This window comes from Mirounga leonina, unplaced genomic scaffold (genome assembly GCF_011800145.1).
Source record: "Mirounga leonina isolate KUSES-001 unplaced genomic scaffold, KU_Mleo_1.0 Mir_82, whole genome shotgun sequence".
In the NCBI taxonomy this organism is placed as follows: domain Eukaryota; kingdom Metazoa; phylum Chordata; class Mammalia; order Carnivora; family Phocidae; genus Mirounga; species Mirounga leonina.
This window is the reverse complement of record NW_023270825.1, coordinates 39,256,464-39,278,514: the sequence shown is the minus strand read 5'-3', so window position 1 is coordinate 39,278,514 and position 22,051 is coordinate 39,256,464. Positions and strand designations below refer to the sequence as shown.

Below are 22,051 nucleotides of genomic sequence, written 5' to 3'. Positions count from 1 at the left end.
TCTAAGCAGAAGATCAACAAGAAAAGGGCTTTGAATGACACACTGGACCAGATGGACTTCACAGATATATACAGACCTAATATCTATTAGATACCTATTAGATATATACAGATCTAATATCTTAATTTGCATCCTAAAGCAACAGAATACACATTCTTCGCAAGTGCACATGGAACATTCTCCAGAATAGACCACATACTGGGTCACAAATCAGGTCTCAACCAACACCAAAAGACTGGGATCATTCCCTGCATATTTTTGGACCACAGTGTTTTGAAACTGGAACTCAATCACAAGAGGAAGTTTGGAAAGAACTCTAATACATAGGGGCTAAAGAGCATCCTACTAAAGAATGAATGGGTCAACCAGGAAATTAAGAAGAATTTAAAAAATTCATGGAAACAAATGAAAATGAAAACACAACTGTTCAAAACCTTTGGGATGTCCCAAAGGTGGTCCTAAGAGGGAAGTACATAGCAATACAAGCCTTTCTCAAGAAGCAAGAAGTCTCAAATACACAACCTAACCATACACCTAAAGGAGCTGGAGAAAGAACAGCAAAGAAAGCCTAAACCAAGCAGGAGATGAGAAATAATAAAGATCAGAGCAGAAATCAATGGAATAGAAACCAAAAGAATAGTAGAACAGATGAATGAAACTAGAAGCTGGTTCTCTAAAGAATTAATAAGATCAATAAACCCCTAGCCAGACTTATCGAAAAGAAAAGGGAAAGGACCCAAATAAATAAAATCATGAATGAAAGAGGGGAGATCACAACCAACACTGAAGAAATACAAACAATTTTAAGAACATATTATGAGCAACTATATGCCAACAAATTAATCAATCTGGAAGAAATGGATGCATCCCTAGAGATGTATAAACTACCAAAACTGAAACAGAAAGAAACAGAAAACCTGAACAGACCGATAACCAGCAAGGAAATTGGAGCAGTCATCAAAAATCTCCCAACACAGAAGAGTCCAGGGCCAAATGGCTTCCCAGGGGAATTCTACCAAACATTTAAAGAATTAGTACCTATTCTTCTGAAGCTGTTTCAAAAAATAGAAATGGAAGGAAAACTTCCAAACTTGTTCTATGAAGCCAGCATTACCTTGATCCCCAAACCAGAAAAACCCCACCAAAAAGGAGAATTACAGACTAATATCCCTGATGAGCACGGATGCCAAAATTCTCACAAAGATACTACCAATAGGATCCAACAGTACATTAAAAGGATTATTCACCACGACCAAGTGGGATTTATTCCTGGACTGCAAGGGTGGTTCAACATTCACAAATCAATCAACATGAGGCATCACATTCATAAAAGAAAGGACAACCACATTATCCTCTCAATTGATGCAGAAAAAGCATTTGACAATGCTTTCTTGATTAAAACTCTCCACGGTGTAGGGGTAAAGGGAACATACCTCAAATCACAAAAGCCATCTATGAAAATCCCACAGCAAGTATCATTCTCAATGGGGAGAAACAGAGAGCTTTTCTTCTAAGGTCAGGAACACAACAGGCATGCCCGCTCTCACCATTGTTGTTCAACATAGTAGTAGAAGTCCTAGCCTCAGGATTCAGACAACAAAAAGAAATAAAAGGCATTCAAATTGGCAAAGAAGTCAAACTCTCCGTCTTCGCAGATGGCATGATACTTTATGTGGAAAACCCAAAGACTCCACCCCAAAATTTGCTAGAACTCACACAGGAATTCAGCAAAGTGGCAGGATATAAAATCAATGCACAGAAATCAGCTGCATTTCTATACACTAACAATGAGATAGAAGAAAGGGCAATTAGGAATTGATACCATTTACAATTGCACCAAAAACCATAAGATACCTAGGAATAAACCTAACCAAAGAGGTAAAGGATCTGTACTCTAAAAACTACAGAGAAGAAATTGAAGAAGACACAAAGAAATGGACAAACATTCCATGCTCATGGATTGGAAGAATAAACATTGTTAAAATACCTATGCTACCTAAGCAATCTACACATTCAGTGCAATCCCTATCAAAATACCATTGACATTTTTCACAGAGCTGGAACAAATAATCCTAAAATTTGTATGGAACCAGAAAAGATCCTGAATAGCCAGAGGAATGGTGAAAAAGAAAACCAAAGCTGGTGGCATCACAATGCCAGACTTCAAGCTCTACTGCAAAGCTGTAATACAGTCAGAAAAGCACATGGTTGTTAGGGTGGGTCTTTTATTTATCTTCTTGGCTAACACACTGGAGAAAAAGCCCCTCTATGACCTTGTTGTCACCTTTATCAAATTAGCTGTATTTGCATATGTTGGGAACTATGAATGGATGGGTAACTGGGTGATGGGTATTAAGGAGGGCACATGATGTGATGAGCACTGGCTGTTATATGCAACAGATGAGTTACTGAACTCTACCTCTGAAACTAATGATGTACTATAAGTTAGCTAATCGAATTCAAGTTAAAAAAATAATAAAAAAACAAGAACTAAATTTAAAAAGTTTGAATCTTCATTTGTATAATAGGGAATTGAGAAAACTTTCAAAAACGGAGCTCATATTTGTATTGTCTATTATAACAAATTAGCTATTCTTACTACCTGTGTTAAATTTCCTTCTCTATAAAAGTTAATCTTTGAAATAAAAGTTTTTTAAAGGAATAAATTGTTATTTTTAACTTTATTCAGATTTGCAGAAAAACACTACATCGGCACGTGCTCATATTTCGGCTGCCTAACTTACAGATGTTAGATGGAATTCCTGTGAATTCAGATGATAGAGCTAAAGCTGAATTTCACTTCTCTGAACTACAAGCTAAGAAAACTTCGGTAATACTTCTATTATTTGTACTTTTCTTTTAAAACATATAATTATTAGTAAATCAAAACCAATTTACTAGGTAAATCTGGGCTATGATGTTTTTGTAGATTATTTTAGTATCTGTTTTAGTGATTACTATCAAAAGAATCTTGATCTGGTGAATAAAGCACAAACACACACACAAATTCCAGGGAAGCTCCTTTTTCCAGTCATGTAATTTGGCATAAAGAAAATTATTTAAAATCTGTGTGCCTCCTGCTTAATATGTGAGATAATGCTAGAGGGTAAGAATCTATAACATATCACTTCCATAAACCGAAACTAACAAACTCTTTCAGTTTAGCAGATAGGAAGGGAAGGAAGGAATTCTGACCTCAACTCTCCAGACTTGTAGTTCATCTAACAAGGGAGATGTGAGCTTCTTTTCTCGTTGGCCAGAAAAATTGCACCTTTTACCTACGAACTCTAAAAAGGTATCTGACCATGACATGAAAGAGATTAGAGACAGAAGCCACAAAAGCATATCATTAGGAAATTCTGTCCTTGACCACAAGGATCCTTCGTGACCATCCTCCACAAAGACTAAACACAGAAAAGCTATGGTTTTTGAACAAAGAAGTAACCTTATTAGAGCTGTGCCTTTGCAAGGTTTGAGAAAGAAGAGGCTGGAAGCAGGGAAACCAGTTAAGAGGCTTTTAGAATAATCCAAGAGGGAGATTATGAAGACCTAAAGTAGGGTGGGGCAGTAAGAAGGTAAGTGAACCTCTAATATAAGTGAAAGCCAGAGAGCGAGGACATTAGTCAGTGAACAAAGATTACTTTTAAAATGCATATTGAAGAGAAACTAGGTAAGACTACCATAGATGCTTTCACTTAACTCAGTGGATTACCCAGCACTCTCCATCCCTTCTGTAAAACAAACTGATTTCCAGAGCACACTGGACCTTTGAGCCAATATATACTCAAATTTTAGCTGATGAGTATTTCACTGAAGGGTTTGCTTCTTGGCTATTCTTTTCTATTTTTTCATATAGTAAATTTGGATTTTTCCCTTTACTACACTATGATATAATGTGTCTTGAGTGAATCTAGACATGTATTCTTGCCATTTAAATCAGTGCCATATATAAGAACTTAATTGTTTTTCTACTTATTCCAAATGTAAGAATTTTATTAAAAAATTATTTTTTGATTCATCTATACAGAGTTAATAAAATAAAGGGGATATTTGAAGTCTTTATTTTAGAGAAATCTATTTTAAGATTCAATAATAATGTTTATTTTCATGGCTAGGACAAAACTGAGCCATTATTTCTTTTAGCTATTCAGGAGACACAAAAACAGAATCCTTTTCAAGTTTATCAGTTCAGTCTAATTTATTTTTCTTTCAGGTTACTGCTGTTCTTTCTTTTTTAACAGCAAGTAAAGAGGGAATAAATGAACTTTAAAGTTGTCCTTTAAACCAGAACATTTTGGGGCTTTTGGTTTCAGAAGAAAATTTGACAACATTCTAGATTAGTGATGGGAAGAAACTCCTACAAAGGAATTAGGGAATTTGGGACTGACCAGCTTTAGTAAAAGGCCTGATACTTTAGTGCTCATTACAAAGCTGCATTCTTGGTAACACTTACTGAAACAGGGAAATCGGTCATTTTACACAAATGGCAAAAGCCTATATCTCTAAATAAGTTGAATCATATATTCTGAATTCAGTATAAAGTATTCAATTTTTTAAAGTATAAACAAGGTCAGTCTTAATGAAGACAGAGCAAGCATAAAATTCTAGGGAAACCAAGAGTCTCTAGCCTAAAATACTTCTCTGTTTGCTGATTCCTGAAATTCTTTTAAAAGCCTCTTAATCCTCAACTAACTTAAAATGTAAACACCATTTAGAGAGTTAGCACATTCATTAAAAGTGATTGTTATAAGATGCTTTCCTTAGTCCCCATTTATTTATTTATTTGTTTTTGAAAAACTAATTAACTGCAAGGCACTTGAAGAGGTAATGTGAGGAATATAAAGATATGGAAGATCTAACTGTTACCATCCAGAAACTCTTGCTCAGTAAAAAAGAAACAAAGAGGGAAAAGCTTAATTCTCATTTTCTGCACTTACCTTGTAAAGATCCTCTGGAAAGGGAGAGGTGCCATCACAGTAGTGAAGAGCACAATGCAGTCTGAAAAGACAGAACATAAGGTTCTGAGGGAGTCAAAAGGCTTTCAGTTTCTGCTTCATACCAACTCAGTTTAGGCTTTAACTCCTGACCTAAAGAATTTTAAGTTAATTATCAAATGGGGCTTATGGTAAGAACTAAATCTATTGATCTGAGTTTTGGAGGTGAGGTGTTCTCAACTGTTTTTCTTTTATTATGTAGCTTATTCCTGTTACCAGCTCTCCAATGGATGGTGGATCATTTGGCCAAGTGAAAGCGCCTCCCATAAAGATAACAAATGTAATTCTGCCTGGTGCATTTAGCCATTACCTGGGACCTGACTTCACTTTAACTCCTGAAGTTGAAGGTATTTTGACAGAGTTTCAAAGTAAATGCAAAAGCAAACAAACAAAACACTTCATTTGAAACCAAAATCTCACTCTGACTTCTAATACTACTTAAAATTGCATTTTTAGACTTACATTTCCTAAAATTGCATGTTTGTTCAAGTTTCATGTGGTCATTCTGACTTTAGAGTCTATAGTATTTTTGGGTTTTGCTGACCCACTAATATGTTGTAACTAAACATTTACTCATAATGTGAACTTTGTGATACTTGCACAATTATTTCTTGAATTATTTATTTTCAAAAGCTTTTGTTTCATTTTATGTATTTCATAGCATATGAAACCAATTCATTAGTATGTCCTGCTAAAAGAAGAGAGTCAAAGGTTTAAAAATATCTGTGACAACAGATTCTTGGGGTACAAAGAGAAGATCAGACTTTATCCTTCAAACCACAAATAAACCATGAAGCTAATACTAGAGAAGAGTTTCAAGAGGTAGAGCTCTATAGCAGCGAGTATATTAAAAGGAAAGGGCATGGAAATGATTCCTTCTATTATATACATTTTAATTCGGGCTTAGATTAAACCTTTTCCCGTATTCCAGATCTTCACTGGCTATCTTTTTGGTAAACCTGGGGGTAGCTACTCCTCTGAGGGCTCACCTCTTCCATTCCTTATAACATCCCACTTTGCATGGGACCTCTGTTGGACAATAAAACTGAACATCACAGTAATTATAAAATGATCTAAGAGCCTACTAAGAACAGTAGATTGCTCTGTGTGATTATTTTAAAAGGAAACTCAGTTAAAAGAAACCCAAAATAACTTACTTTGTTAAGATGTTATTCTTTAACTTATTTTTCATACTTCTACATACATATGGCTTTAAGATTTTAGTCACAGTAAGAATTGTTATGCTTTTGTCCAGTAGATAAAACTATCAGTAAAATTGGACATCCCAAATTATTAGTCTCCTTAACAGTACAATGTTATCTTCAGGAATGTCATCAATATCTTCTCTCTTTTTTTGGTACTAGTTCAACCTTGGATTCATCTCCATAATGTCCTCAGATATCTGTCTTCAGGATTTGTTGTGGGACTATTTTTTAGGTTTTCCTTGAAAAGTCCTATAGTTTCTCTCCTATTTTTGGACTATGTTGCCACAATTTTTATTTTGAAAATCATGGTCACCTTATCTCTACATTTATTATAGCACACAGCTCTAGGTATTTATATTTTTAAAAATTACTGAGAAACAATCAAATGGATTCATGAACTCAGAGAAGTTTAAGCAGCATTAAGTGCTAGAAATCTATTCCAATTCTCTATTTTTATTTAAAATGTTTTAATTCATGTTATGAAATATGTACAGCACACATTCAGTTGAAGGGCAACCAAGCTTTATTACTTAATTCATTTTATTACTTAGTGCTTCTCATTGTTTCACAATTCCTAATTTCAGACAAAAAAAACAAGAATGCAGGCATTCTGACAAATAATCCTCGGAGCATCCATGCAGAAATAGCTTTTCGGCAACTCAGAGGGATAAATCTCTCTCCATCTCTTTTATCACATCAGAGTATGTCATCTCCAACTGCACATATGTACCAGAGCAACCCAGATGAGGGAAGGTAAAACTATTCTGTTTTAATATCATTTCTCATCATTAAAAAAACTCCCCAAATTTGCTAGTCATGTATAAAAATAAGAAATATTATTATATACTATTATTTATTTACTGAGAGCTGGAAAAAACTGTCAGATAGCATGAGGATTCTTCTCCCACATTCACCAAACTTTCCCAAAGTCCTGTGTATTTACATAGTAATTCAAAGAGGCTTAGAAATGGCTGTCAAGGTAGAATAGTGCTCACCTAATGCTTATATGAGGGAACACTGAAATAAACACTTATAATTGCACTCTCCCAAGTCACTTCTCATTAAATATGCAAAGCAGTTCACTTATATTTTGAACAACAGATAAATTCAATTCTGAAATCACAAAGCCAAGAATTCTGTAAATACTTCAAGCCTCTCCTCTGGTCTGGCCCTAGCCCTAGGCCAGCTCAGTGCCTAAGAACCTGTTACTTCTCATTAAGAATCCACTCTGTTGCTCAACACCTGTCTGCCTAGATTTCCAATTCTTACCTGTCTCCCAGCTTCTTTGTAGCCAAGCTCCAATTCATCTATTAATGACCTACTCAGCAGCAGATCTAGCATAAGCCTGGCTCTTGCTATACTGACTTCCCTGCTGAGTCCTCAGGATAACCTGATTTTTAGATGTCCAAGAATAGGATCATTTTCTCTGTTGTACTGTCTTTTTAAAATTGAACACATATAAAATACAGAAATTATTTACTGTAGAATTACTTTAAATTAGCTGATCCATTAAGAAAATAAGTCATAATTATTTGACTCATAAATATTTTATTTCCGACAGAATTCCTGGCAGCCACTTTCCAGGATCAAATCGAATGTAACTGCTTAGAGAAATGAATATACACCAAGAAACCTATTTCTCTTTAGTAGTTGTACAAAAACTAGCAGACAGTGTTGGTGAAAAAAATATCTAAGATAATCATGTTACTTATTTTACTGAAGCACTTCAGTTCCATATGAAGATAATCTAATCTCTATCACCCTGGTTGAATTTTATTTAATATCACCTCTCTTAAACTTCCATTATGGTTATCTTATTCATTTGAATTTCTGTATTAGAAAAATCATGAACCATTATATCATACAATTTGAAAAGATAAAAGTGACACAAAACAAAGTCCAGAGAATCAAATATTTAGTCCTGGTATTGGAAGCATTTAGTTACAAAATCTTATTATGGCCTATCATGTGAAGATACTAAGAAAAGATAATTCTAGTAAATAAGCATATTTTATTTGTTGAGTATTTATTTATTTGGAGTTACCTAAAACTAAAGCATATATTTCTTATTAAACACAACTATTACTAAAGCAAGTTGAGCTTTGCTCATTGAACTACAAATTAGTTTTTTAGGACTATAATTGGAAAAAAATATCCTTAAACCAGATCTGCCCTAAGAATTCTTTAGCGATGCAAATTATGGGCCTTAGTAGTACTTCCTGAAGGTGGCTAACTGTCAGTGCAACCAGGCATTCATGCTCTAAGAATAAAAAAGTACTATTTCAAATACAAAATTTGTTAACTGTACCCATAGTAATATAATTTTACAAGCAGTTTTAGGCTAAAAAAGAACACATGTTCAAATTGAGTGGACACATTTAAATTTGAAACCCTTAATAATTATTTCACTGAAAATAATTATGCTGCATAGTACTAGGACAGATCACAAATAAATCAAATATGGTTTTGAATTTCATTGTTTTATTAAACACAGTTCTTTAAATTAATGACTAACTTGCCAACCATATTTTGATATAAGTGGGCTCTATGATTCATGAGCCCATTTTCCAAGTATTGGTTCAACACTGCATGTAGTTTTCTTACTATTTTAGATGTTCCTTACATGAAAATAAATTTTTACTAAAATATTTGTATTTTGTAATCTATCTGGAAATAGGCTTAAAGATATTTTGGAAACTAATTCCAATGTGTATGCAACAATTTGTATCTTTTCCTCTTTAAATGTTGTATGTTTGTGATGTAATCATGTAATATTTAAAATTTCAAATCTAATACAGATTGATTTTACACTTCTTAATGTGTGGTTTTTAAACAACTATTACTCTTAGGTGAAAATAAGATCCTTTGTTTAAAAAACAACTATGCAGTTCTTAAGGTGTCCAGAAGATGTCTTTGTTGCCCTTTAGTTTTGACAACTGCTTTCCTTACAGTGCTCTGATGAGTGTCTGCTCTTCTGTTACTAACTTGGTATCATCGGCTTTTTTTCTTTCATGATTTTGTATAAATGAAATACTGAATATATGTTGCTTTTGTAATGACAATTGTCTTTTAAAATAATAAACTAGATGGGAAAAATAAGAATAATTGGCTTTCCCTAGAGGGAAAGGAAAAAGGAATTTTCAAGAATTAGAAAAGTATAAAGCAGGAGGAACAGGAAAACAGGAAAGCAAGAAAAACATAACTCATTATTCAACATCCACTTAACATTTAGCATATTTTCTTGTAGCCATTTTTCCTATGCATTTGTAATATATTTGAGATCTATCATTTGATTTTTATGTACTACACACTGTTAAATTCTGAGGTATCTTACTATTTCTATTATAAATTTTTAATTACATCTGAATTTCTTCTTGAAAGTAAATTAATTTGTAATACTTTTTTTTTTTTAATTTTAAAGGGGGGAGAAGAGAGGAGGGCCAGAGAGAGAGAATCTTAAGCAGGCTCCATGCTTAGCATGGAACCCCATGCGGGGCTCAATCTCACAACCCTGAGATCATGACCCGAGCCAAAATCATAAGTCGGACGCTTAACTGACTGAGCCACCCAGGTGCCCTGGTAATACAGAATTTGATAGTAACACTAAAAATAATATTAATATGTATCTAGGCATTGCTAGGTACTATCCAGAAAATAGACATAGATCCAACCTTTAGAACATTTTAATATAACTACATGACAAATAATTTCATATAAAGTAATGAGAGGGATGATTACTAACATAATTTACACAGTTCTGAATTTTTTTCTGCCATGAGAGCAGATGACACTGACATGATAGAGAACGTACTCCCCTGAGAATGCCTAGATGGGTTAAGCCACTGGTTATGTGCAGTTCATAAAGCAATAGTTATAACTTCATTCCTTTCCTGTTCAACAAAACAAAACAAAAATGTAATTGAACATGAGGGATGTTTTTATAGGAATGGCTTTAGATCTGTGCTAAATAATTCAAGTAAATCATAAACTGAGGAATTTTAAGTTATAGTTACAATTATTTGTAACATACTTCACAACTGATTATGACAAAACAGGCAAATAGTGCTTTAAATTTATAAACCACTAGCCCATACTTTACATGGTTTATCCTAATAACCCACTCTATGAAGTAGATATGACATGTATGGTCTCCATTTATAGATAAAGAAACTGGCTTAAGGAAAATATATCATACCAAATCCTAGATTTTTTTCAACTCCGAATTCATTACTTTTTCAATTACTACAAGTGAATTGACATTTAATTATTACCAATGTGCTATGTAATCAGCTGTTGTAGAGCCCTAATGTATGCTGTAAACTATTTATTCATTCTCTTCCAGTGTATTTAGCTTAGGGAAAATGCATAATTTCTACAGTAAAATTAGTTCTTTGCTCCCAGCAAATGTCCTAATAGATTTATTTTGTATGCAGTCATATGCATGAATATACGACTTGTTTTAAATTAAAAACAATTCCACAAACAACCTGGAAAGCTAAAAATTAGGGCACTTTATAGATTAGGAGCCTACAACGCTGAACTGAATATAGACGATGTCAACATGATCTTCTGATATCTATGTATGAATATGGACTATAATAATTATTCAATAATAATTTTATTATTTACTTCTCTTTTTATAGTTCTAAACTTCTCTGATTGTTGGCACAAAATTAACTATGGTTGTGAACATATTTTTTCCCACAATATTTAGTGTGTACTGTGTGTGTATGTTTGCAGGCACCCATGGCCAGTTTTAAAATAATCCTTATATTTAATTAACATGCCATTTCACTGTTTATTCATATCTTTCATACATTATGAGAAGTGTTTGTTTTAAAACATTAGATCTTATTGTTAGTCATGCTTTAGGCTCTTAGCTTCAATTAAATGTTACTTATATAAAAAGAAGTAAATTATTTATAGTTCTGTAAGAGTAGAAACAAGCACTGATGGTCAAGTTCTGTTGGTTTTTCAATGAATCTGATCAAATCAATCCTTTTTATGAGATAGAAACTGGCTGGTTTTTTAAATTCCTATAATACTTAGAGCTTCTGGATGACCTCCAAGTGCCTAACTGCTTTTCTTATTCATCTCTGCAGTTGCCTTCATTACTGAAATATTTTTTAAGATTTTTATTATTTTTTTTAAGTAATCTCTACACCCAACATGGGGCTTGAACTTATAACCCCAAAATCAAGAGTCACATGCTCTACCGACTAAGCCAACCAGGTGCTCCTATTGAAATATTTTTAAAGAAAAACTATACAAATTACAATTTTAGTTCACAGTTGCCTTTAAGAACTAGGTCAGCAAGAAGAACACAGTTATTTTTTTAGTAATATTTTCTTTCTAGAAGTTTTTATTTTATAAAAATATGAATTATAATATACTTTATTACTTTTTCTTTCATTGATGAATAAAAATGTTTTGTAAGCTGAGCGCCTGGGTTGCTTAGTTGGTTAAGCATCTGACCCTTGATTTTGCTCAGGTCATGATCTCAGGGTCATCAGATGGAGCCTGCATCAGCCTCTGTGCTGGGCGTGGAGCCTGCTTAAGATTCTCCCTCTTCCTCTCCCTCTCTCTTAAAAAAAAAAAAAAAAAAAAAAAGTTTTACAAACTACTGAAAAGACATTTCTCAAACCAAATTTGTGCATTTTTTTTTATCTTAAAATTTTGTTTTGGTGAGGATTTTTCCTTATAATTAAGATAAAATGAATGATTTTATAGCCAAAACATGAAATGCTGTAACCTGAAAATAGAATATTCAAAGGAACTCAGAAGTGAAGTAGCTTTGAAAGTGGTGATATCTGAAATCAAATTATTGATCATTTATGTTTCATTTATTAGGGCTTACCTTAACCATATGGTCTCTTAGGGACATCAAAAAGCCAATTCATCATCATCATTTTCCATATAAAATACATGTGATTCTGAAATGCTAAGTTTAAAATTAGAGTAGATTTTTCTTTATATTGTATTATTAAAAATAAGAGTATGTCCATAGGCTCTGAATAAAATTCTAATTAACTTACAAATGTTTAAATATATTTCATACCAGAAGAGTTACATTTGTTAAACATTACAAAGAGGGAAAAAAAGGTTAGTGATGATCTTACTATTTTTGTAAACCATTTTTGGTTACATTTATCCTAATAAAAATATCTGTATTTTAAATAGAAAAAAATAAGATTGTGTGGTTTAAAAGCTGTAGATTTTAATCATGGACCTGCATGCTTTATATCTTGCTTACTGTAAAACATTTTTTTCTAGAAAATGTTTTAGATAATTTTAGCCATTTGGCTCTACTATTTGTTCCATCTTTAATTATAACATAATGCCCCCTCTACCATTTCTCCCCTCCCCAAAATGTTTTGCAAGTATGTTTCTCAAAGAACAACAAAAAGAGGCTAATCTGTAAAAAATATATCAATAACATTTTTAAGTTTCCAATTATTTCTTATTTCTTGCCATCAATTTGGCTGAAAACAGGTATTTACAAACACTGGTAGCCTACTTTCTTATGGTCTTTCACTTTTTTATGAAGTGCTTTAAAAGAGTTCAATCAACCTTAATGGTGCATTTTTAGTTAAGGAAATAGAATAGGGAGAAGTCAATTTGAGCTCCCAGATGAACAAGTGTCTTGAGAAAAAATAGGCATAAATGGGTTTAGAAAACAGAGAGAGTAGGAGTAAAATGCAGTGAGCAGAGCACTCAGAGAAGCCACATACAATGGAAAGAATAAAATACTGCAGAGCTTTTTAAGCTACATACAATTGGAACAATGGACTTGATCCAGCCATCTATATTAAACTGTTAAAAGGTGAAAAGCAAGCTGGAATTCTATAAAGAGTGTTGAGGAACAGTAGAATGGAGCGCTTTAAATCTAAAGAGAATGAATGCAGTCATTCAATAGGATGGAAATGAAGTCAAAATTGGCATATTTCCCTGGTTAATTTACCTTGTGAAGGACTCTGTTCAGTTTAGGTATTAAGCCATTATTAGCAACAAAATAGTCTTTAAACTGCCACCTTTGGAGTTTTTAAAGCAACAACATAGTGTACATCTGTAAATTTCATATGCACATACCACATACACATACACATGTAAGTAAAATACAACATATAGATCTCATATAATTGTAACAATTTAATATTATAGTCTACAGCAATCAGTACACTATATACATCAAACTTCCCATTCTTCAAAAACAAAAAAGGCTAATTTAGAGTTAGTGGCAAAGATGAAAGTGTACAATTATAAAAACTTAAAAAAGAAAACTGATCTAAAATAACACATGTAACTCAGAGAACAGAATACTGTGGAATGATTGAATGGCTTAAATTTTTTTAATTAGCTGGCAGTCAATCAGAAAAGATTTTTTTCACATTTTGGGAAAATTTTTATTGAATGAACTGATACACTTTCCTTCTTTAGTAACTAGAATAAAATTTTATTTTCAATGATTTATAGTGCCTCAGGGTGATAGTTGTGCATGATTCACAATTTTACAGAAATGTAGCTGAAAAAGTATATAGAATGTGTCCTGTAATGTTTTGAATGAACGTATATCAATGGAAACACATCTAAAACATCTATAAATAGAAACTGAGTAAGACTAAAGTCCAAACATTTATTAATGTTAACAGGTTGAGCTATTAGCTTTCAAAAAGAATGTTAGCCATATACTGGGGCATTGGGGTGGCTCAGTCGGTTAAGTGGCTGCCTTCGGCTCAGGTCATGATCTCAGGGTTCTGGTATCAAGCCCTACATCTGGCTCCTTGCTCAGCAGGAAGCCTGCTTCTCCCTCTCCCTCTGCCTGCTTGCCATCCCCCCTGCTTGTGCGCTCTCTCTCTCTCTCTCTGTGTCAAATAAATAAATAAAATCTTCAGAAGAAAAAAAAAAGAATGTTAGCCATATAATCATCATCCTTCTTTTGTTATTAAATGCTTTAAATATTTATTTATTCTCTTTAGACTTAGTATTAACTGACGAATATTGACATTATCAAGGATTTAAACAACAGCAACAGTGAAGATTTCCTAATATCACAGAACTGTTTCAATATAATGCTAATTTCAGGTTTTTTTCAGTGCATTGTAAGAAAATAAGAGGAGAAATATGTACTTAAAACATGAGTATTTCAGTTAACTTAAATATTTAGAAAATAAATCATCAAAAACAGTTATTAAGGATAATAAAGGCCAAATTTAATTTTTAAAGAGCTTTATTTTCATGGAGGAAACAAAAAATGAAGAAAAAAATTAGTTTTTGTTGGAAACCACTTTTCTCTTGTAACTCCAAAAGTTAAGTAGTTGTTTCTAATATTAATCCTGCATATTTTTGATCACTTTCAATTATATTCAAAAGATCAAAAAAGAATGCTATTATGAGCCTAGATGAGGAAAATCAAGTGAAAACAAAGCAGAATATTGGTATCTAAAGTAATTTTATTCATATTTGGTTATAAATAAGTTTACCTCCCTTACTGGATCTTAAACATTTAAGTTATTTTATCTTGAGATCAGTTATTAATATATACTGTTTTGTTTCCCACTGAATTTTATAATTTTATTTATTATGTTTATGATATTTGGAGGGGAAAGAACAAAAATGATTTTTTAAAAAATTCTAAAATCTACTCACTAATTTAACTGATGGTATAATATTATAAAAAATATTAAAAATGTATGGGCTTATAAGTTTTTAAAAATTGATACTATTCCTTTGATACATATCACTTTTTCATCTGTATGTGTGATCAAGCTTACCACAGCTAACTGGCCTATATATTATTATTTTCTAAAGATTTTTATTTATTTATCTGAGAAAGAGACAGAGAGAGCACGTGTACACACAAGTGGGGGTATGGGTAGAAGCAGAGGGAGAGGGAGAAGCAGACTCCCCACTGAGCAGGGAGCCTGACATGGGACTCAATTCCAGGAGCCCAAGATCATGACTGGAGCCAAAGGCAGATGCCTACCTGACTGAGCCACCCAGGTGCCCCTAAATGGCCTACATGTTAAAGAGGTAAGCACATGAATAATGTTTTGGCAGAGAATAGAGGATACAAAAGTAACAAAAAGAATGACATAAATCAAAGAGCTGTCCTCCCACACAGATCACTTCTATTTCATGACATTATACTCTTAGTGTTCTTTTACACTTATAAAGGATGTATACCTCACCATCTGGGAAACCAAAAACTCAATTATATACCATTATCAAATCTTCAATATAACAAAGAAAACAATATCAGAACCAACCCCAAGATCTGTGAAATTATTTCCCCTAGGTATTACAAACTTAGAAGACTTCAGGGACCTGCCGCATAACCTAAATGAAGGAGACCAGATAAAAGAAAAATTAACAGCCAGAAACATAATCAACTGTACTTTTACTGAAATAAAATGTGCTAGTTTCCATTTGCCCTTCCAGATCTACTCTACACCTTTCCCTGCTTTGTCATTCTAGAGAATGACTCATGGACAACATCTGCCAGGGTTCTTTGTCTCTCTGTCTGGCAGTTGGGTTTAGCCAATGGAAGACACTGGCAGTCTATCAAAGAGAGGGAGAACAATAAAATTTAGGCTTTAGTAGTAACTGTATTCCTTTATAAGGGCCCCAGCTACTCTTAGGCTCTCCTAAAACTCTCTGGATTCTAGCAAACTCCCTCCTTTTACACTTCAGGCCTAAGGCTGTTGCAAATTTGTAATGATTCACCAATGCTGGTCTTTTATAATTCATTACTCATCTGGTTTGGAACTGACACCTGACACCTTTTTCTTCTACAGCAAGATGTTAATGTGAGGTTGGAATTGATTGATTGCAGTATGAAATACAGACTTCAGTTCTGGGAGCCATATTTTTAAATTAGTCTCATGGCCAAAAATAAAAAAAAAGAGAAGTGTTCACAAATACAAGAACTTTAATTATGGATAAAATCTTTCATAGTAGTTTTTACATATTACTCCGGAATGTCTATAGAATTCTAGTATTCCAATGTCACTTTATTTAATTTTCAATTCACTAAATTCCATTTATAACTATTCATTCTCTTGATGGATGGACATCTGGGCTCTTTCCATAGTTCGGCTATTGTGGACAGATGAATGGATAAAGATGTGATATATACATACAATGGAATATTACTCAGCCATCAAAAAAATGAAATCTTGCCATTTGCAATGACATGGATGGAACTAGAGGGTATTATGCTAAGTGAAATAAATCAATCAGAGAAGGAAAATTATCATATGATCTCACTCATATGTGGAATTTAAGAAACAGGATCATAGGGGAAGAGAGGAAAAAATAAAACAAGACAAAATGAGAGAGGGAGATAAACCATAGAGACTCTTAGTTATAAGAAACAAACTGAGGGTTGCCAGAGGGGAGGTGGGTGGGGGAATGGCGTAACTGGGTGATGGACATTAAGGAGGGCACGTGATGTAATGAGCACTGAGTATTATATAAGACTGATGAACCACTGAACTCTACCTCTGAAACCAATAATACATTATATCTTAATTGAATTTAAATAAAACATTAAATAAATAAGTATAACCATTCATTCTCATTATCAGTATTAAAAAAACTAACTGCACAATTAGTTCATATTCATAAAGTTTGAAATCATGTAAACATTGAAATCTAGTCTTTTACTCCATATATTTAGAGGTGTCATACAGGCCATCACTTGTTTTTCTGGAAATTAATTTCAGCCTAGTAAGGGGGCCAGACTACTCCTTGTCAAACTTGCAAAGATAAAATTTCTCTACAATTGAGCAAAGTAAACCATATGTCTGTATAACTACTAGTGGATGTCCTTCCAGAGGAATTTCCAGAGAATTTAGATGTAGTATCAGCCCAAAAGGCTGTCCTTAAACCAATCTTCATTTGTGATCTGAGCCAAGAATTTTGTGGATGATCTGCATAAGTCAGTTTTCCTGGTTGAAAAAACTCTCTTCAAAACCGTGCTTGACTAAGCACCAGACCAATTGTGCAGCACAGCAATCTACAGAACTGTGCATCCAGTTCATTTAAGCTCCCAGCCCCACTCCACCCCCAACTCTACTATGGATTTTTTTCCCCTTGATTGTCGGTAATTTACTATTTTGGACTGAAAGCCTAAAGAATTCTTCTTCTTCATTATTAAATTTTTTTTTTTAAAGATTTTATTTATTTATTTGAGAGAGAGAATGAGATAGAGACAGAGAGAGCATGGGGGGGGGAGGGTCAGAGGGAGAAGCAGACTCCCTGCTGAGCAGGGAGCCCGATGCGGGACTCGATCCCGGGACTCCAGGATCAGGACCTGAGCCAAAGGCAGTGGCTTAACCAACTGAGCCACTCAGGCGCCCTCATTATTAAATCTTATTAACTATAGCCCTACGCCATGCTCCAGAATTTTTCTGTTTCCTTTATTGTCAGCCCGTATTTAAAGTTTATGGTTAGGTCCTTCTCTGTGGTTGTTGATGGTGATTTTTTTTTATTGTTTCTGTTGTTGTAGTTGTTAGTTATTTTGTTAGAAATTGGGGGACAGTGATTCATTCACCTATCTAGAAGTTCTTACATGAAGATTTTCATGTCTTTCCTAAACACAAAAAAGTAATTCATGTACAAGTTTTGTGTCTAAAATACTGAGTAAAACTGTACAAATTTAAAGGGAACCTAGTGTATTAAAGATTGGTTTTTATCAAGGTAGGTAGAAATAAAATGAGCTTGATTAGTAAATTTAAGAAGTGTATACATAGAAACTTTGAGGAAAGTTAGACAAAATGGGAAACCCAACAGAAGTAAAGAATGTTTTGCATTTTTTCAACCCAAGGAGTAAGAAAGCTAAGGATACTACCTACCAAGGATTAAGGTTTTGGTAAAGCCTCATGACTACTTTTGGTTGTCCCGGCAATGGGAGCCCCACCATTTGAAAGTGGTATTATAACGAAAACAAAAACAACCAAACTCATGCACATGAAGTACATGAGAATTAAAGACAAAGTAACTTATGGTCTCACTAGCTCTATCTTGGGAAAATGTCTGGGGATGTTAAGTTTGAGAGTGTTTGTGCTCTATATAATCAGATAATGTAATCAAGTGTGATGTATCCATAGTAAATTATCCATTGTACTTACGGCAGTCACAACCTGGAAGGTTTTTACATTGAGAAAATGAAGGAGCTTATTATCTTCCTGTCAAGTATAAGACGGCTGGGGATTTAGGGAGTTCCAGCTCTTTGTCGTTTACATAGCTTTCCCCATCCTCTGCTATGGACCCAGGTTTATTCTGCACAAAGAGAAAAGTGGGATTAGAACTAAGAGTCAACACAGGAGTTCCTTGCTCCCATCAAGAATCATACTGACCCCACAAATAAATAGAGATAACTGGATTGTACATCTGTGCTCTTCTCCGCAAAAGTAGAAAATGCCACGAATTATTTAACATTTGCACACAGTTTTTCCTGTAACTTTCATAAACATCTCCACCATTTCTTTAACTTACTGATGAAAAGAATTTCTAATCAGGTTCACCTTTACAAATCTTCGTTACTAATCAGAGTACATAATTTTCTCCTGCATTCAATAGACTGTGTGGCATAAGAAGAAATCTATTCGGTCTTTATCCCTGGTTTCTGACACAAAGCTCCTAAAACCCTTGGAATTTTCTGAGTGATGAGTATCTTTTGTCATTCATAAGGAGCCCCTTTACAGCACACCTGAGTTTATGTTAATGAGTTGACAAAGAGTGGGGCTCCTAGATAGCATCAGGATGGAACTGGTCACCAGAAAGACGGAGTGATTAGAGGGTTAGAACTTTCAGCCCCACTCATGACCTCTGGGAAGAGGAAGTGGTGTAGAAGCTGGAGATCACAGCCCTGTAACAACTCTTCATGATGAGCTTCCAGCTGTTACACAATCCGCATGGCAGGATGGTTGGCACACCCCAATTTCATAGGGACAGAAACTCCTGCACTAGGGACTCTTTTGGACCTCGCTCTATGTACCTCTTCTTCATCTCTATCCTTTATCTCTTTTATAATAAAATGGCAAACATAAGTAAATGTTTCTCTGAGTTCTGTGAGCCACCCTAGCAAATTAATCTAATCTGAGAAGAGGGTTGTGGGAACCTCCAATTTATAGCCAATTAGTCAGAAGCACAGGTAACAACCTGAACTTGAGGCTGGTATCTGAAATACGGCCAGTGTTGTGAGACTGAACTCTCAACATATGGGATCTAATGCTATCTCCAGATAGATAGTGTCAGAATTGAGTTAAATTTGTAATACACCTAGTCAATCTACTAAGAATTGGAGAATTGCTTGGGGGTATGGGGAAAAAACACATTGGAACATGTAAAGAATACTGATGATTGTGGCAAAATACCACAGGTAATCGTCTATGAATACTAAAATTAATAGATGGCAGTATAACCAGGATATTAGAATGGCCTCTAAGATTTCCCACAATATATTTTAACTACAAACAGAAAAATAGTAACTTCACAGTGGGAAACCCTGGTAAATACCACTTTAAGTGATCAGAGTTAACATCACCAATAATAAGATGTATCAATACCCTGATATGATGCACTGATAGTTCTGTGGTATTCTTGCCAAAAATACATAAACTGATCATGAGAAAATATCAGAAAGACCCAAACGAAGGAGCATTCTACACGTAACTGGCCAATAACTCTTCAAAAGGGTCAAGGGCATTGAATAATGAAAACAGAGGAACTATAATAAATTGGAGAAAACTAAGGAGATATAACAACTAAGTGTAATATATGGGATTCTGGATTGGATCTTGGACCAGGAAAAGGACGTGAGTGGGAAAACTGGTGAAATCTGTTAAGGTCTGTAGATTAGTTAACAGTATTTATCAATGTGAAAAGCTCACATAATCAATAGAAAGGCTGGAAAACCAGGCTATATAATGAGCTCCATGGAAAGCTGAGTGGTCATAATTATAGGCAATGTCATGACACAGGAATAATTTAATTATGGCACCACTGCCTTGCAGCTACATGGGTGCTACTGGGCCCTGGATGTTCCTGCTGCCATCAGAATGAATTCTAACTATCCCTGCTTCTTTGCTTCCCATGATTACACTGAAAGCCCCAGGAAGATAGCCAAACTTACACTGCCTGCCAAAACCTTAGTTATAAGAGTTTAAAATAAGCATCAGTATTTGTCAACTGTCCAGGTGGGACCCCACTTTCCCACTAAGGCTGCCACAGTGGCAAACAAAAGGAAAGGATTCAAATGTTGGGCAACTAAAAGGCAACAAATACGCAGTACGTGAAATAATTTAAACTTTTAATGGAGTTGAACAGGTACATTGATGTTTAGAATTTTTAAAGTGGCTTCACTATAAAGGGGGTATAGTAAACTATGGAAGTTGTTCTTTTCGTCTGCTCAGACAATTCTCCTACCTTCTTTCTTCAGATTCCTTTGGGAAACTCCTTCTCAACTCTATGTTAGTGTTGGGGCTGCCAGTGATAGGGGTAGGCATACAGGACCTGAAATTGAGATATGGACATTGGGAGAGTGATTTATTTCTTCCACTGCAATTGCTTAACTGGGAGGGTGTGAGTGTGAAGCCTTTGAAAGCATTTGTCTGCCACTAGGAGAGAATCTATTTGAAGAATAAAGCAATGCAAACCAAGAGTGGAGAAAGTCCTGACAGCGGTCTTTGAGGCTCTGGATGCAGTCTCAAGATCTACCCTTGGACCTCCCAATTACAATGCGCTAATAAATCTTTTGGGGAATTCAATTGCTGTCATTCGTATCCAGAAGTGTTCTGACATAGTGCAATGCATAAGATGTAGAAGATAATATCCTTTCTGTTTTGAGTTCTACAATTAAAGAGTAATGAAGCAATACAGTTCCCCCACTTCCCATAGTGGGGGTAGGAAGGATATTTGGTCATCAATTCATAAAAAAGTTTTAAAGGTAAAGAAAAATGCAACTTCTCTTAGGATCAAAGGGAACTATGGCCTGGTAAAAGAAAAGCTGGGAAGTTAATTGCTTGAGAAAGTCAAAATCAGGAGTAAAAGACGTAGATTAAAGCTATACCATAGGAAATTCATGTTTGTTATAAGACTTTCTTAATAGGAAAGAAATAATTGAATGTTTCATAAGGTTATTTTTTTTTTAAAGATTACAATTTGGGGGCGCCTGGGTGGCTCAGCCATTAAGTGTCTGCCTTCGGCTCAGGTCATGATCCCAGAGTCCTGGGATCGAGCCCCACATCAGGCTCCCTGCTCAGCGGAGAGCCTGCTTCTCCCTCTCCCACTCCCCCTGCTTGTGTTCCCTCTCTCGCTGTGTCTCTCTCTCTCTGTCAAATAAATAAAAATAAAATTTTCAAAAAAAAAAAGATTACAATCTGGCCTGCATGAGGTGGTATACAACTTAAATAATGTTGTAATAAAAGTCAAAGGATCCATTACAGTCAGATTCATCATTACCTACCTATTAAATCCTAACTTCTCTGGACCTCTGGTTTCTCACTTTTAACACAAGCATCTCTTTACACCTCTAAAATTGAGATTGAACATTAAAAGTTCATTTAGTCTGACAATTACATTTTTTTGCTACTACCAACATACATGAGCTTAGAAAAGCATGAAGAGTAAGTAGAACAAATTTCAAATCATAAATTTGAACATAATACAATAGAACTTGGTGATACTCAAAATTATTTTTCCAAATGGCACAAAAACAGACACATAGATCAATGGAACAGAACCCTCTTACACTGTTGGTAGGAATGCAAGCTGGTGCAGTCACTCTGGAAAACAGTATGGAGACTCCTCAAAAAGTTAAAAATAGAGCTACCCTATGACCCAGCAATT

At 34.4% G+C, this 22,051-nt stretch overlaps 2 protein-coding genes across 4 annotated transcripts in view; one reads left to right on the top strand and one right to left on the bottom strand.

Annotated features, from left to right (window-relative positions):
* LRRC9 (leucine rich repeat containing 9) overlaps positions 1-7,800 on the top strand; it is a 113,845-nt gene extending 106,045 nt beyond the window's left edge. The window contains exons 30-33 of the mRNA XM_034993208.1: positions 2,690-2,830; positions 5,197-5,341; positions 6,784-6,952; positions 7,761-7,800. Coding sequence (XP_034849099.1) covers positions 2,690-2,830; positions 5,197-5,341; positions 6,784-6,952; positions 7,761-7,800 — 495 coding nt within the window. The remainder of the gene's footprint in view (positions 1-2,689; positions 2,831-5,196; positions 5,342-6,783; positions 6,953-7,760) is intronic.
* RTN1 (reticulon 1) overlaps positions 1-22,051 on the bottom strand; it is a 381,779-nt gene that overhangs the window by 343,428 nt on the left and 16,300 nt on the right. The window contains exons 2-4 of one of the 3 annotated variants that reach the window (XM_034993216.1): positions 20,630-20,716; positions 18,331-18,481; positions 4,938-4,998 (exon numbers count right to left, since the gene is read on the bottom strand). The gene's annotated coding sequence lies outside the window, so the exon portion shown is untranslated. The remainder of the gene's footprint in view (positions 1-4,937; positions 4,999-18,330; positions 18,482-20,629; positions 20,717-22,051) is intronic. The other 2 variants (XM_034993215.1, XM_034993217.1) reach the window with 2 other exon arrangements.